Genomic DNA, 17,180 nt, shown 5'->3' with positions numbered 1-17,180 from the left:
AATGATCTGGCCTCAGTAACTTCCTTACTTCTGGTTACTATGGCGATTAAATCAGGCACACTGCTGTCACTAGAGTCCCTGGGATGGCCCATAATATAAGGAATTTGTGCTAGAGAAGGGAAACTGGCTGAGGGAAAGTAAAGGGTCTAGATTAGAGTGGTGCTGGAAAAGCACAGCAGGTCAGGCAGCATCCAAGGAGCAGGAAAATCGACGTTTTGGGCAAAACCCTTCATCAGGAATGATGGGGCTGAGGGAAAGTAAATGCCAGAGGAAAAGGTCAGAGGAAGATGAGGTCCTGGGACTGTAAAGGAACGCTTCTAACCCTCAATACCTAATATGAAACTGAAATTACTATTAAAAATCCACCTTTCCGTGGCCTCTTCTGGTCCTGTATCTTGGTCCCTAAGCTTTGCTTGGTGAAGAATCTATCAGAGCTCACCAACACAAGCCTTAGTTTAAAATACCACATTGAGTCCAAATAACCTCATTGGGCTGGGGTAGGTATCCTTGCCAAGTAGGGGCAGGAAGGAAATGTGAAAATTCCACACACTCCATAATCAAAGCTCCTCTTTTGGATTTGATCATAATGCTGCAAAGGGTTATACTAGATATTAAACCCCCACCTACCTGTTGCGATTTTTGTAGCAAGACGTCAGAAAAAATATCATACATGTCAGTTTGGAAGACAACAATGTAAACAAGCTTAATACTGGATGGTTTATTTTGTGACAAATGATTTTCAAATCCAATCAACATGCTTTCCATAGTGTCCCGTGGATTCATTCCTCCCATACCTGCAAAAGGACAATGTCTTAGAAAAATGAAATTAATATGGACCAAAACCAGCGATCAAAATCACTGTTAGTCATGGCTTTGCTCAAAGGATTGAATTTGCCATCAATATTACATTCATTTAAATACTACTTTTGAAAACAGTTTATCTATTACTACTACTGCAATCAATTGCATTTTACTTTTTTAAACAATATTAACTCAGCATAACCCTTTTTTCTGATTTAATGATGTGCAGAAAATAATCAGTCTTACATCCCTTGTCCTCACTGACAGTTATGATTCAGTCTCACTTGTACAGCTCGACGGACCAGTCCAAGTTGTAAGTATGGTAGATTTTCAAATACCAGTGCAGGCACAGTTTGATATTCAGTGTCTCAGAGTGCTTCTCAAGACCCAAGAGTTTCTCAGAGAGTTTGACATTTTCAAAGTCCTATCAGGAGTGGGAAACAGGGAACCTGCATTCTGCCAGTTAATGACCCATTATGCTCCATTAGAAACTGTGGTGTTTGTAAATGCAATATTAAAACTGACTATGAGGAATCTGGTGTGTTAGCTGTTGGCTTCGCTCAAAGACAAAGATATATTCCTCTTAAGGTGACGAGAGGTATTTGATCCTCATTTAATCTGTACTGAAAAGTGCTCATTGCTTCAGTTCAACTCAATCGCCCTGAATTCCAATCATGACTTTCTTACATGCCAGCTGTCACCCTTAGCAAGGTAACAGCAGGTGACAACATAGAATCATAGAATCATAGAGATGTACAGCACAAAAACAGACCCTTCAGTCCAACTCGTCCAGGCAGACTAGATATCTGAACCCAATCTAGTTCTACCTGCCAGCATCCGGCCCATATCCCTCCAAACCCTTCCTATTCATATACCCATCCAAATGCCTCTTAAATGTTGCAATTGTACCAGCTTCCACCACTTCCTCTAGCAGCTCATTCCATACACATCCCACCCTCTGAGTGAAAAAGTTGCCTATCAGGTCTCTTTCATATCTTTCCCCTCTCATCCTAAATCCATGCCCTCTAGTTCTGGACTCCCCCACCCCAGGGTAAATACTTTGTCTATTTATCCTATCCATGCCGTTCATGATTTTATAAACCCTAATAAGGTCCCCTCAGCCTCCGACATTCCAGGGAAAACAGCCCCAGCCTATTCAAGCACTCCCTATAGCTCAAAGCTTCCAACCCTGGCAACATCCCTATAAATCTTTTCTGAACCCTTTCAAGTTTCACAACATCTTTCCGATATGAAGGACACCAGAATTGCATACAATATTCCAACAGTGGCCTAATCAATGTCCTGTACAGCCGCAACATGACCTCCCAACCTATTTGAACACTTTACTGAAGTCCATATAGATCCCATCTACACTCTGCCCACATCAATCTTCGTTGTTACTTCTTCAAAAAACTCAATCAAGTTTGTGAGACATGATTTCCCATGCATAAAGCCATGTTGACTATCCCTAATCAGTCCTTGCCTTTCCAAACACATGTGCTTCCTGTCCCTCAGGATTCCCCCCAACAACTTGCCCATCACCGACGTCGTGCTCACTGGTCTATAGTTCCCTGGCTTGTCCTTACCATCTTTTTTAAACAGTGGCACTACGTTAGCCAACCTCCAGTCTTTGGGCACTTCACCTGTGACTATTGATGATACAAATATCTCAGTATGAGGCCCAGCAATCCCTTCCCTAGCTTCCCACAGAATTCCAGGGTACACCTGATCAAGTCCTGGGGATTTATCCACTTTTATGCATTTCAAGACATCTAGCACTTCCTCCTCTGTGCTATGGATGCCTGCCTTATTCATTGGCAGCTCCCATCTCTTTGAGTCACTTGGTGCTGCAGAGTGGCCACTGAACTTGCTTTCTGTCCAATTAAGGTAGTTGTGCTTTAAGAATATATCACATGAATGATGCAGAGGCAGTGGAGCTTTAGGTGTTAGGCTCCCCATTTTACTTTAGATAACCAGACATATAAGCCACCAGTTATTTAAGACAGATTGCTGGGGGCTATCACGGTATCACAATCAGTGAGACATCAATGTTGGAAGACCTACTGACTGTTTAATACTGAGCAATAAACAGTGAATACTGGACTAGCAGCTCATGACAATGCATTTCATGTAGTGAGCAAGTCATTACAAAATATACTCCGGTATGAAAGATGAATAGAATAAGAAAGTGACATTAGGTAATCAGATACCAAAACAAATAGAGCCATATTGATCACACTATCTATTGATGCTTTGCCTCCTATCTTCACTGGTTTAGTTAATCTCATCAAGGCAGCAGCTGGGGACGCTAACAGTGGTAACAATATCCTTTGGCTGAGGTAACGAAAATTTGCTTATTTTTTGCACCCAATTGGAAATGGGGACAATATTTAGGTTAAAGGAAGTGTGTTAAATTGGGAAAGCATGATGCCTGGCTGTGATATCACTGAAGCTGAATGGCCAGATAATGTTCACTGTCTAGAGACAAACATAAATAGTGATCATGTGGGAGCAGTCCTAGAGACAGAGTGGTCTCAAGAAACTATACCATAACAGCAAGCAACATTATTGGAGAGGAGTGGAGAAGTGTATAAGAATAAATGGACAAAGGATGGAAATATTTATAGTCTGGCAGTAGTTACCTGTTCCTAGAGCAGGGAAAGATACAGTGGTGATCTGATGGTTTTCACATACTTGCAATACTTTTTCTACTGAGGCAGTTATCAATGCTGGACTGCTTTGACCGACCATATGTATGATATAATCACAGGTAAGGTTGCCACCACTGGTAACGACCACACCATCATTAGGCTGAGAACCTAAAAAAAACAAAGATGCAAAGTTTAAAAAGGAGTTAATTTTATATTCTCTACCTATGAAATTCTTATAATGCAAATGCATTCTAACAATTTCTACAACTGCAGGCTCAAAAAATACTTATCCTCCTTTCACGCATGTTTGGTCCCAGACTTGTGTAAGTAGGATTGATTTTATGCACATAATTTGCATGAAACAATTCTCCGCTTACTCTATTTTGCTGCACAAATCACATTGCTATTACGCAAAGTAGTTGCTGTCATTTCAGTCACAAGATCAAATTACCATACTTTGCAGGAGTTCTTTGTAAACAGTCTGTAGAGGTTTCATTGTAATTCATGGTTTAATTTGACTGAACTGCCTTAGTTTTCTTTGTTGTTTGCTGAATAAATAACATTTGTGTTGAATTGTGCCACATTTCCCATGCCACCTTAAATTCATTGGTTTGTGCAATGATGTCAATAGGTATTCTGAAAGTTTCATGGTCACAAAATCTCACGACGCAGAGACAGATAGCCAAAGCAATCAGTCTTACTACCTCTCTATATGTAATACAGTAAACCGAAACTGTTGAAGACACTCCAATAGTTCCTAAACCAACTTTTGAATAATCAATCCCAATCTTTGCAAGTTATTAATTTCCAGACACCAGTTTTGTATCTTAAACTAAAGACATTTTGGGTGGAACTGAGAAATAAGAAAGGGATGATCACCTTATTGGCATTGTATTATAGACCCCCTAATAGTCAGAGGGAAATTGAGAAACAAACTTGTAAGGAGATCTCAGCTATCTGTAAGAATAATAGGGTGGTTATGGTAGGGGATTTTAACTTTCCAAATATAGACTGGCACTGCCATATAATTAAGGGTCTAGATGGAGAGGAATTTGTTAAGTGTGTTAACTGATTCGGTATGTGGATGTACCTACTAGAGAAGGTGCAAACCTTGACCTACTCTTGGGAAATAAGGCAGGGCAGGTGACTGAGGTGTCAGTGGGGGAGCACTTTGGGGCCAGCAACCAAAATTCTATTAGATTTAAAATAATGATGGAAAGGATAGACCAGATCTAAAAGTTGAAGTTCTAAATTGGAGAAAGGCCAATTTTGACGGTATTAAGCAAGAACTTTCGAAAGCTGATTGGGGTAGATGTTCGCAGAGAAAGGGGCGGCTAGAAAATGGGAAGCCTTCAGAAATGAGATAACGAGAATCCAGAGAAAGTATATTCCTGTCAGGGTGAAAGGGAAGGCTGGTAGGTATAGGGAATGCTGGATGACTAAAGAAATTGAGGATTTGGTTAAGAAAAAGAAGGAAGCATATGTCAGGTATAGACAGGATAGATCGATTGAATCCTTAGAAGAGTATGAAGGAAGTAGGAGTATATTCTGGGCTTTGGACTCTTTGGGCTTCCAGAAGCTGGTATATCAGATTGCACAGGAAGCTTTCAAATCTTCATGCTATTTCAGCAGAATCATCTCCCAGAAAACACAATACAAAAAAAACAATTTTAATTCTGGCTCCACTCTGATAGACTTGATTGACTTTTCACAAGGACTCAATTCAAAAACTGCGAGCAGGTGTATTTCAGACTTGCCAGAACTGTAATGGACCAGGCCAGATCCCCTCAACACATTTCAAGAAAGTAGCCCAGACCTAACTTTACTAGTTGTTTTAAGCGTGTACGGTGGCTATTCAGACAGTTGGTCAAACCACAAGGGGACATAATTTTAAGGAAACTAGAGGAAGGTTTACGGGAGGTGTCAGAGGTAAGTTCTTTATTTAGAGAGGTTGGTGCATGGAATGCACTGTCAGCAGTGGTAGTAACGTCAGATACATTAGAGACATTTGAGCGACTCTTGGAAAGGCACATGGAAGTTAGTACAATGAAGGGTATGTAGATTAGTCTGATCTTAGAGTAGAATAAAAGGTCAGTACAACATCAAGAGCCAAAGATCCTGTTCTGTGCTGTATTGTTCTATGTTCTATATTCTAAAACAGGTTTTATTTCCAAGATTACCAAATGAAACACAAGGAAAAGAGAACAGAAAACTGAATAATTTAACCTATCTGAAAACCAAACAGCCTATACCAACTTAATGATACTGTTTGAAATATTTGCAACAATCCCCATGAACACTACTTGACACAAAAGGAAAAATCAAACACAGAGTCTTACAGGAGAGAAGTCAGAGAGAGAATGAAGAAGTCAGAAAGCCACAAAGGGATCAGTTCCATCTTTTACTTGTTTTACATGGCATACTACGGACTCAAGGGTTAAACATTCCATTGCTAAGAGGACTCACTGCAGTATCAAGTGCCTGACCTCTTATAAAATAAGATGGGATATCCCAGTTGGGGAGCTGGCCAACTCTCAGAGAACTGAATGCTCAAAAGCCATACATGTGGATTCCACTTGCAGACTCAGGCAAAGGTATTTGTCCTCCCCGGACAAGACTGATAGCCTTGACAATAACCCTATTAACTGCCTCCAGCTCCCATTATCTTGCTTCGTCTCCCTATTAAGATAGGTATGTGAATCCCCCAGTGAGAACAAGCAAAACCCTTCTACTTTAATCTCTTCCCATCATCATACGTTGATGAAGAATTACGATAACCAGTCTCTGTAATCCATCCACTCGTTACCATAGAACATCAACAATCACTGGACATTGTAAAATAAAAATTACCTGTCTTAAACAATGTAATGACAATTGAACATGTGACTTATAGACCTTTTGTTTAATTCCGATAAAAAATACTGTCTTTATGTGCAGAGCAGAAACTCGTGAAGCAGTGTCACCACAAGTAGACACACGGCTACTTTTGGGGACATTGAGAATCTCTCAGTGGCTGTGCGGTAATAAAGCTTCTACTGTTGCACAGAAACTTGTGTCGTCCAGATTTGTAGAACAAAATATAAGCAACAAGAGTACCAGCCTGTACCAGCTTCTTTGGGTCCAGCTAAAGAAAAACAAACCAGAAGTGGGAGAATTGGCCACTCACTTTCATTATGTAAGTGTTTTTCCCAAACATTTGAAAGCCTGTTGCCTGAGGCAGTATCTACTAGCGATAATCAAACTGGCCCTGAAGCCCTTAAACTTAGACTTTTCAGAGTCTGTGTCTTTTACGACCTCTTTGAAAAAAATCAAAGACAACACAACCTTGTTAAAGGAACAGCTTCATCACAGAACCAATTCCAAGTACTGACCTCATTAATACCCAGCTTCTTTAAACAAGTTCTGCCTTGGAGTCACAGTGTCTGTTAGAACCATTTAAATCAGGAATCAGCCTGCCAATAGCCTCCAATCTGACCTCAAAAACAAATTAATCTTGTTCAGTCTTTTCTTTTCAACTATCCCAAACCCACGAGTCACTTCCAACTCACAATTCAAATTAGTAAAAGAATAAAAGTAATGAAACATTAATGCGTGTTCAAACTGGTGCAAAACTTACATTTATGTAACACATCTTATATCCCAGTATATCCCAAGGTACTATTCTTGTGTTGGCAAAAACAGCAAGTGACTTCATCAATCAGAATGTATATGTGATTCCAAAAAAGACAGTAACTGGACTGGATAGGAAAGCTGGATCAGTGGCGCTGGAAGAGCACAGCAATTCAGGCAGCATCCAACAGCTTTTGCCCGAAACGTCGATGGATGCTGCCTGAATTGCTGTGCTCTTCCAGCACCACGGAACCAGAATCTGGTTTCTAGCATCTGCAGTTATTGTTTTTACCTGGATAGGGAAGCTGTTTCATAAAAAGAACTCCCTTCCTATTAAAGTTGTTTGAAAGATCTGTAAAAATATTGCTTTCAAAATCTTGTTGCTTGTCTATTTAGCCCTTTTATTATCTGGTTTAAAACTGCTCGCCATGTGAACACACCTCCACTGAGATTTTGATTTGGTTCCTCTCATCTCATGGAGGACAATGAGCAGCAATACTCAATACACTTGCCATCAACCGCCTTAATCTCTCTCCCCAGCACAAATGGCACCCTGTTCTTGAAGGTCATCTCTAAATGTACTTTATCAGATTGACTTTAGCCAAATCTTCTTCCTCTACCACCTTGTGTCCATTCTAATTTTGTGTTTATTCACTCATGAAATGTGGGCATCACAAGTTGGCCAGCAATTATTGCCCTTCCCTAGCTCTCTTGAACTGAATGGCTTGTTAAGGCATGTCAGAAGGCAACTGAGAGTCATTGCTGTGGGTCTGAGTCACACGAAGGTCAGAGGATGGCAGATTTTCATCCCTGAAGGACATTAGTGAGCCAGATGGGATTTTTTGACAATCAACAATGATTTCATGGTCATCAGATTCTTAACTCCAGATTTTTTAAAACTGAAATCAAATTCCACCATCTGCCGCACAAGGATTCAAATTAGGGTCTCCAGAACATTAGCTGAATTTCTGAATTTCTAGTCTAGCGATAATACCAGTAGGCCATTGGCTCCTCCCATCTGCCATTCTGGCTGGCCTTACAGCCTGGAGGGAAATACATATGCTGCCATTTTTAGCCTTCTCTCTGGCATTCTGTTCCCACAAGCAACTCTGACGATTGCTGTGTAGCACTGCTGCATTATTGATTCTCTCTCTCCATTGGATGCATCTAATATAGGTATTGCAGGTAAAAGACACACAACTTACACAATATCTTTCCTATCCTCCTGCATATCTCAGTGGCATAGACTGTGATCAGAATCTCTATTAGCAAGTAGAGTCACAATTCCATGTTATGTTGACATGTTGGATGCTCACAATATTTGGAGCTGGTAGTTGTTAATCCTTGAATCATCTTCCTGGGAGATATTGCCTCCTAGGTAGGGGAAGTGGTTGACATCCTTGATGTTCTGTTATCCAATCTTAAAGCTTGTTTCGGTAAGTGACACTATTTATGATAAAGCTGCCTCTATGTTCTAATTTGGTCTGAAAGTGTGCGGTAGAATTATGTTAATAATATTTTGAAATTACATGAATACATTGAGAAAATCTAACTGTGAACTAGAGGTAAGAAATGGGTTTCTTATTGTATTGGATAATGCTACCTCAGATCAACTCGTGCTTCAGTTCAGAGGAAACTTAAACTTGATAATGGAAGCTGATTATTTTTGTTGGGGGGCATGAAAAAGTCAGAATTGTAATAAGATATATGGTAGTTCTCAAGCTTAAAATTGAAAGCTAGGTAGCAAATGAAATTGCAAGGTGTTGAAAGCACTTAAGAAGTCAGACAACATTTGTGTAGAGTTGGTTAACATTCCAAGTTCTGAAAAATTAACCTTGGTTTCTTTTCTCTCTGTGTCGATGCTGGCTTAGTCAGGGGTGAAAGGTTATCAGGGTAGGTGGACAATGAGGTAATCAAATGACCTGTGACCTTATTAAATGGGGAAGTAGGCTCAAGTGGCCAGTAGCCGACTCCTGCTCCTAACCTGTATCCTTATGTTTTTGTGTGTTCATTACTCAATAACACACTGCAGTGGTTGTAGAAGCCAAAGATGCAATATCTTTCAAGTTGTTTATCTACTGACCTTAAACTTTATCCACTTTACCTTTATCTACTGACCCAGAAAATGACCAATCTTATCTATTCTGAGCGCTCAAACCATGTTGTTATGTCTGCGTGATCAATATTACTGAAAGAAGCATATTTCTCTGTCAGTCTCCATATAAGTATGATTTATGATTCTTGAAGATCATCACTAATTTGAAAATAATCAATTCTCTAGCACACAGATGATTTTTTAAAAGTATCGTACATTTTGTTCTATATTATATATAAAACACACATACATATATATTTGTAACTTACCCAGTTTCTTACATTCATCTACAACAGTACTGCCAGCTTTTGCAAGTATTGCCCCAGAGACACCTAAAACAAAAACAAACACAGTAATGTTGTGGAGATCAAGGTCATTTTTAATTTGGACAAGATTTCTGCCCACCCATGTCAATCCTCAGGGCATGCAGCCTTTTCACTTTTGCACCAATTTAACACATTGTTAAAGCAAAGAAATGAAAGCAATTTACAGAAAGTGAAATGGTTTAAGTTGAAAGCCCCACTAAATTTCTACTTTCAGCTTAAACCATCAGAATGGAAGCTAGGATTTTCCCCACATGTAGGAACTTTCTCAAAGCAAGAAATAGAGAATAGAAAAGGCCATCTGCAAAAGATATCTCTTATTATCCAGTTTGTAGTGGTATCCTTAGGAACACTTGATATGTCCCGAGATAAGGAGGAAATATGTTAGATAAGGCAATAATGGATGTGGCTTATCATCACATTTAAAGGCAAAAGTAGAGGTAATAAATAGCCAGGGATTATTTTCAAACAACTCCATTCAAAACATTGCCTATTGTTCTGTTGATGAATTTTACTATATTTGACTTAAGTAACATGTACTGTTAGTAAACCCTCCTCTCTCTACTTAATTTCTAAGTCCTTTCATTTTTCATAAGTGCAGTGGCAATAATTGACAAATTAAGCCCATTAATATATACCAGCAAAAGGACATTCCCTTTACCTCAAAATAGCAATTGCCATCATTATTAAGTTTCATGCAGACAACCACAAGTTCTACTGAAATAATCCTATTTTTCCCATTAAGCACTGACAAGGGGACATCTGAAAATGGGTAAAGAAATTATTATCAATTCATTTTCTTGCAACCAAAAAACACATTGCTGTCTACAAGTCACAACCCTGAAGTACTGTTGACATTTTAAAGTTGTAATTCTAAAATATAAATATGGGAAGGCGATGGCTAAGTGGTATTATTGATCGACTATTAATCCAGAGACTATTAATCCAGAATCCATGTACCATCCTCCCTCAGTTGATAAGTCAATACTCTTCCATGTTGAACAACATTTGGAGAAAGCACTGAGGATGACAAAGGCATAAAATGTACTCTGAGTTTCAACGTCCACCACCAAGAGTAGCTCAGCAGCAGTACTACTGATCAAGCTGATTGGGTCCGAAAGGACATATCTGCTACTCTGTGTCTACAGCAGGTGCTGCGGGAACCAACAAGAGGGTAAAATATACATGACCTCATCCTTACCGATCTACCAGCTGGAGATGCATCTGTCCATGACTATATCGATAAGATCGACAACCGCACAGTTCTCATAGAAACCAAGTCTCACTTTCACATTGAGAATAATCTCCATGGTGTTGTGTGTCACTATCACCATGCTAAATGCAACAGACTTCTAACCGATCTAGCAACTCAAGACTGGGCAGCCATGGGGCACCGTGGGCCATCAACAGCAACAGAATTGTACTCCAGCACAATCTGTAACCTCATGGCCTGGTATATTCACCAGGAGAAAGTGAGGTCTGCAGATGCTGGAGATCAGAGATGGAAATGTGTTGCTGAAAAAGTGCAGCAGGTCAGGCAGCATCTAGGGAACAGGAGAATCGACGTTTCGGGCATTAGCCCTTCTTCAGGAACGTCGATTCTCCTGTTCCCTAGATGCTGCCTGACCTGCTGCGCTTTTCCAGCAACACATTTCCATCTCTGGTATATTCACCACTCAACCATTACCATCGAGCCAGGGGATCAACTCTGGTTCGATGGAGAGCCCAAGAGAGTATCCTTGGAGCAGCATCAGGCACACCTGAAGGAAAGGTGTCAACCTGGTGAAGCAAACATACAGGACTACCTGCATGCCAAACAGCATAATCAGCAAGTGATAGACAAAGCCAAGCGATCCCACAACTAACGGATCAGATCTAAGCTCTGCAGTCCTTCCCCATCCATCCTTGAATGGTGGTGAATGATTAAACAACTCACTGGAGGAAGGGGTCTCACAAATATCCCCATCCTCAATGATGGAAGAGCTCAGCACATCAATGCAAAAGATAAGGCTGAAGCTTTCGCAGCAATCTTCAGTCACAAGTGCCAGGTGGATGATCCATCTTGGCCTCTTCCAGTGATCCCTCGCAGATATCAGTCTTCAGCCAATTTGATTCACTCCATGTGGTATCAAGGAATGGTTGGAGGCACTGGATACTGCAAAGGCTCTGGGCTCTGACATCTTCCCAGCAATAGTACTGAAGACTTATGCTCCAGAACTTTGTGTGCCCTTAGACAAACTGTTCCAGTACAGTTACAACACTGACATCTACCTGACACTGTGGAAAATTGCCCAAGTATGCTCTAACATAAAAAGCAGGATAAATCTAACCCAGCCAATTACCACTCCATCAGTCTACTGTTGATCATCAGTAAACTGATGGAAGGTTACACCAACAGTGCTATTAAGTAGCACCTGCTCAGTGACACCCAATTTGTGTTCTGCCAGGGCCACTCAGCTCCTGACCTCATTACAACCTTGGTTCAAACATGGACAAAAAAGCTGAATTCCAGAGGTGAGGTGAGAGTGACAGCCCATGACATCAAGGTGACATTCGACCAAGTGTGACATTAAGGAGCCCTAGCAAAATTGGAAGCAATGGGTATCAGGAGGCAAGCTTTTTGGTGGTTAGCGTCATACCTGACAGGTAGGAAGATGGTCATGGTTATTGGAGGTCAGTCATCTCAGCTTCAGGATATCTCTGCAGGAGTTCTCCAGGGTAGTGTCTTAGGCCTAACCATTTTCAGCTGCTTCATTAATGACCTTCCATCCATCATAAGGTCAGAAGTGGAATGTTCGCTGAGGATTGCACAATGTTCAGCACCATTCGTGACATCTCATATTGAAGCAGTCCATGTCCAAATGTAACAAGATCTGGACAATATCCAGACTTAGGCTGACAAGTGGCAAGTAACATTCATGCCAAACAAATGCCAGGCTATGACCATCACCAATAGAAGACAATCTAACCACTTTGATATTCAATGGTGTTACCATCACTGAATCCCCCACTATCAACATTCTGGGATCAGAAACTCAGCTGGACTCACCACGTAAATGCAGTGGCTACAAGATCAGGTCAGAAGCTAGAAATGTGTGGTGAGTAACTCATCTCCTGACTCCTCAAAGCCTGTCCATCATCTACAAGGTACAAGTCAGAAGTGTGATGGAATACTCCCCACTTGCCTGGATGACTGTAGCCCCAACAACACTCAAAGTCCTGATAACATCAAGGGCAAAGCAGCCCACTTGACTGGCACTGCAAACTCGAGCATCCATTCCCTCCACTACCAACACTCAGTAGAAGCAGTGTGTTCTATCTAGAAGATGCACTGCGGGAATTCACCAAAGATCCTCAGACAGCACTTTCAAACCCCTGACCACTTCCATTGAGAAAGACAAGGGCAGCAGATATAGGGGAAAGCCACAAGCTTGAAGTTCACTTCCAATACACTCACCATCTGGACTTAGATATATATCGCTATTCCTTCACTGTCGCTAGTCAAAGTCCTGGAATTTCTTCCCTAATATCATTGTGGATCAACCCACAGCATGTGAACTGCAGCGGTTCATGAAGGCAGCTCACCAGCATCTTCTCAAGGGCAGCTAGGGATGGGCAAAAAATGCTGGCCAGTCAGCGATGCCCACATCCCACAAAATGAATTTTAAAAAAAGGTGCTGATAAATCCAAAATTGGCTGCGGATGCAGATTTAATTTGATTTATTGAGTCATAGAGTCATTGGGCAGAAACGGACGCTTCGGTCCAACTCATCCACGCCAACCAGACATCCCAAGCTGACCCAGTCCTATTTGCCAGCACTTGGCACATATTCCTCTAAATTCTTTCTATTCATTCATGAAACCAAACTGTTCATGGAAGCTGTTGAGAGCGTGGTGCTGGAAAAGCGCAGCAGGTCAGGCAGCATCTGAGGAGCAGGAATGAGGCTTGTGGGTTGAGGCTGATGAATAAGTGGGAGGGGTTTGTGATTGGGGAGAGGTAGCTGGGAAAGTGATAGGTGGATGAAGGTGAGGGAGAAGATGATAGGTCAGAGGGGGCAGTGATGGACAGGTCTGGAGGGTGGTGCCGAGTTGGAGGCTTAGGACTAGATAATGTGGAGGAGGGGAAATGAGGAAGCTGTTGAAACCCACATTTATCCCATATGGTTGCAGGGTCCCAAGGCGGAATATGAAGTGTTCCTCCTCCTGGCATTGGGTGGTAACAGTTTGGTGGTTAATGAGGCCTAGGACTTCTATGTCCTTGGTGGAGTGGGAGTTGAAATGTTCAACCACGGGGTGGTGAGGTTGGTGGGTGCGGGTGTTCCAGAGATGTTCTCTGAAAAGAGCTGCAAGAAGGTGTCCTGTCTCCCCAATGTAGAGGAGACCACACCTTCATGGAAGCTTTCAGTTTCATATATGCTTGGGCATTCCTGAACGAAAAATAACTCACCTGATCTATTTTATTTACAGATTTAAAACTTGTTTGACAAGTTCAAAGATTTTACAAAATGCTAATCTAACAGAACTGGCTCACAGTTAGACGACAGAGGGTGGTGGTGGAGGGTTGCTTTTCAGACTGGAGCCCTCTGACCAGTGGTGTGCCAGAAGAATCAGTGCTGGGTCCACTGCTTTTTGTCATTTATATCAATGATATGGATGTGAACATAGGTGGTAGAGTCAGTAAGTTTGCAGATTACACCAAAATTGGAGGTGTAGTGGACAGCGAAGAAGGTTACATCAGAATACAATGGGATCTTGATCAGATGGACTAATGGGCTGAAGAGTGGCAGATGGAGTTTAATTTAGATTAATGTGAGGTGCTACATTTTGGAAAGGCAAATCAGAGCAGGACTTATACACTTAATGGTAAGGTCAGAGAGAGTGTTGCTGAACAAAGAGACCTTGGAGTGCAGGTTCATAGCTCCTTGAAAATGGAGTTGCAAGTAGATAGGATAGTGAAGAAGGTGTTTGGTAAGTGTTCCTTTATTGGATAGAGCATTGCGTATAGGGTTTGAGAGGTCATGTTGCAGCTGCACAGGATATTAGTTAAGACACTTTTGGAATATTTTTGTGCAATTCTGGTCTCCCTCCTATTGGGAGGATATTGTGAAACATGAAAGGGGGTTGTCAGGATTGGAGGAGTGAGCTGCAGGGAGAGGCTGAATAGGCTGGGGCTGCTTTCCCTGGAGCATCGGAGGCTGAGGGGTGACCTTATAGAGGTTTATAAAATTATCAGGGGCATGGATAGAGTAAATAGATAAGGTCTTTTCCCTGGGGTCAGGGAGTCCAGAACTGGAGGCCATAGGTTTTGGGTGAGAGAGGAAAGATATAAAAGGGACCTAAGGGGCAACTTTTTCATGCAGATGGTGGTGTATGTATGGAATGAGCTGCCAGAGAAAGTGGTGGAGGCTGATGCAATCACAATATTTACAAGGCATCTAGATGGGTATATGAATAGGAAGAGTTCAGAGGGATATGGGCCAAGTTCGGCAAATGGGACGAGATTAGGTTGGGATATCTGGTGGGCATTGATGAGTTGGACCGAAGGGTCTGTTTCCATGCTGTACATCTCTATGACTCTAAGACCTAAGGCATAAAATACAAATGGATATGTACTTACCAGAATTGAGATCTAATGTTGTATTTGTAGAATTCACTATTGCTTTCACACTCTCATTGGTTATGTCTCCTTTCTTCACTTCCACAAAAACATTGTGGATTTTCAGCTGTGTAGGCAATAGACCACCCCTTTTACCTGGAGAGTATCAAAGAGATTTGCTTTTACTCAGTATCATAAATACTGTCAGTTCATGTGCAACAAATATCATAACCTACAATGAAACATAGTCTATTAAACACTTGTCCAACTTTCAAAATGGTGCCATGCACCAAAGAAAGATGGCACAATAATTTTTCATGCTTTATCTAGATGACATACTTAACATCAAAACTGCTGGTTATTTTACATCTACATTAATCACAAATTATTGTTTATACATTACCAGTATTGTGTTAAAGCATGGTCGTGGAATTTGGAGTTGGAACTATTGTGTACTTTAGTTACTTGCAAAAGTGAATGCACTTTATAACAATCTTGTGAAAAAATGCACTTTGAAAATGTTCTGCAGTGTTCCTCTCCTGGTGACTAGCACATGTCCATTGTTGTGGAAGGAACTTAAGAATGAAATATGATATGTAAAAATATATGCAGCTCAGCTGTCAGTGAGCATATCCACCTACCTATTTAAATGAACATCATTTATGAAACTGTTGAGTACCAAGTTTACATTTTACTTCTTTATTGAATTAGCTGAGGTTAAGTACAGATTTGCTGTAAGAACAAGGAAGACCTTTTAATTGGTAACAATGGGAGTAACTGTTACCTTGTGTAGTGATACTACCTTGTGGGTTCATAGTCATCTGTGCTGTGCCCTGAAACGTTAAAATTTGAAAAGAGATAAAATTGGTTAATTTATTAAGAAAACTGAAACCTTTAAAACAACCTACTCTATAACATTGAGCAAATTCACTACTACATTTAAACTAATACAATTATTTTGTTTGATAAGTCAGGAATTCCAAAACAGGCTGAAAATTGTTTGACATTAACAAACAACTTCTTGATGTGAGAAAGTATCTACATCAGGTTTGCACTCTCACTGTGAGAAATGTTTATTTGTTCAAATTTTTGAATTATTTTGATTCAGTTGAAATCAGACAAGACAAACAAAATAGATTTGGTGCTTTCCATTATACAAATGATGTTTCTTTCTTTGACTCTCACCCTCTAACTAATCATTACTATACACAGTAGCTTAAATAAAATTTGTATTCTGGGTGAGTGGAGACATAACAAATTATCTGAATTTCATATGCTACTCGTTAAATCTGAAAATATCTATCACTCATGGTGGTCACGATTCTGAACATTTGGCATGTAGAAATTGCCTTCTGTTTAATTTATGTTTGAGGCTGCTGTATTTATTTTCTGATGATGAATGAAATGTCAGGGTGCATTTACATAAAATATATATCACTTCTGGGAAAAAGCTACACTTTATAACTCTGATGCAACAATTACACTGTAAATGTGAATTTACTGCAGCGCAAAGACCTAAACTGATAGTGCAACAAAGTGACAGTTTCCTGCAGGTGAAAGCATCACTGTAGATTATCTCAGAGTCAGGGCAGATATGTTTCTCAACCTCATTCTCCTGTCTTCTCCCATCACTCTTGATCCTCATACCAATCAAGAACCTATCTTTCTCTGTCTTGATGGATAGTGTGTTTATGTCTGAAACTACAGGCTTAAATGTAAACAAAGACCATTTCTGACTTAGGATGCATGATTTAAATGAAAGTTTTAACATCAAATAAGCAATAGCAAATATCTAAATAGGAAATTCAAATTCATGAATGAGATAAATTGACAAATAAGAATTGGGGGAATACAGCACGCAAATTTACTTAATTTACAAGTTCAGCACGGTCTAATTGAATACTGGAGAATGTGTCCTGCTGCTGCTCCCATTACTTCTCTTCTTAGATACTCTGATGAAATGAGGTATTTAGGACTCATTTACTTCTCTCTAAAAAGATGCCAAGTGGGCCTGTGTCAAGAATTGAGAAGGGCAAAGAGCAGATGGATGAGCCTAAAAAAAAGGTAAGTTCATTTTTTTTATGTTAATAGACTCCTTGGGCAGT

At 40.5% G+C, this 17,180-nt stretch overlaps 1 protein-coding gene across 4 annotated transcripts in view; it reads right to left on the bottom strand.

Moving 5' to 3' along the window:
* parp14rs3 (poly(ADP-ribose) polymerase family member 14-related sequence 3) overlaps positions 1-17,180 on the bottom strand; it is an 81,250-nt gene that overhangs the window by 32,935 nt on the left and 31,135 nt on the right. For 3 of the 4 annotated variants that reach the window (XM_043694150.2, XM_043694151.2, XM_043694153.2), the window contains 5 exons: positions 15,860-15,908; positions 15,097-15,231; positions 9,426-9,488; positions 3,444-3,620; positions 628-794 (listed from right to left, as the gene is read on the bottom strand). In XM_043694150.2, coding sequence (XP_043550085.2) covers positions 628-794; positions 3,444-3,620; positions 9,426-9,488; positions 15,097-15,231; positions 15,860-15,908 — 591 coding nt within the window. The remainder of the gene's footprint in view (positions 1-627; positions 795-3,443; positions 3,621-9,425; positions 9,489-15,096; positions 15,232-15,859; positions 15,909-17,180) is intronic. The other variant, XM_043694152.2, reaches the window with a different exon arrangement.

Source organism: Chiloscyllium plagiosum, unplaced genomic scaffold, assembly GCF_037043375.1.
Source record: "Chiloscyllium plagiosum isolate Xiang-an unplaced genomic scaffold, Cpla_swu_hap1 HiC_scaffold_7, whole genome shotgun sequence".
NCBI classification, from domain to species: Eukaryota; Metazoa; Chordata; class Chondrichthyes; order Orectolobiformes; family Hemiscylliidae; genus Chiloscyllium; species Chiloscyllium plagiosum.
Note: the sequence above shows the minus strand (reverse complement) of the source record. Positions and strands in the feature narration are given on the sequence as shown.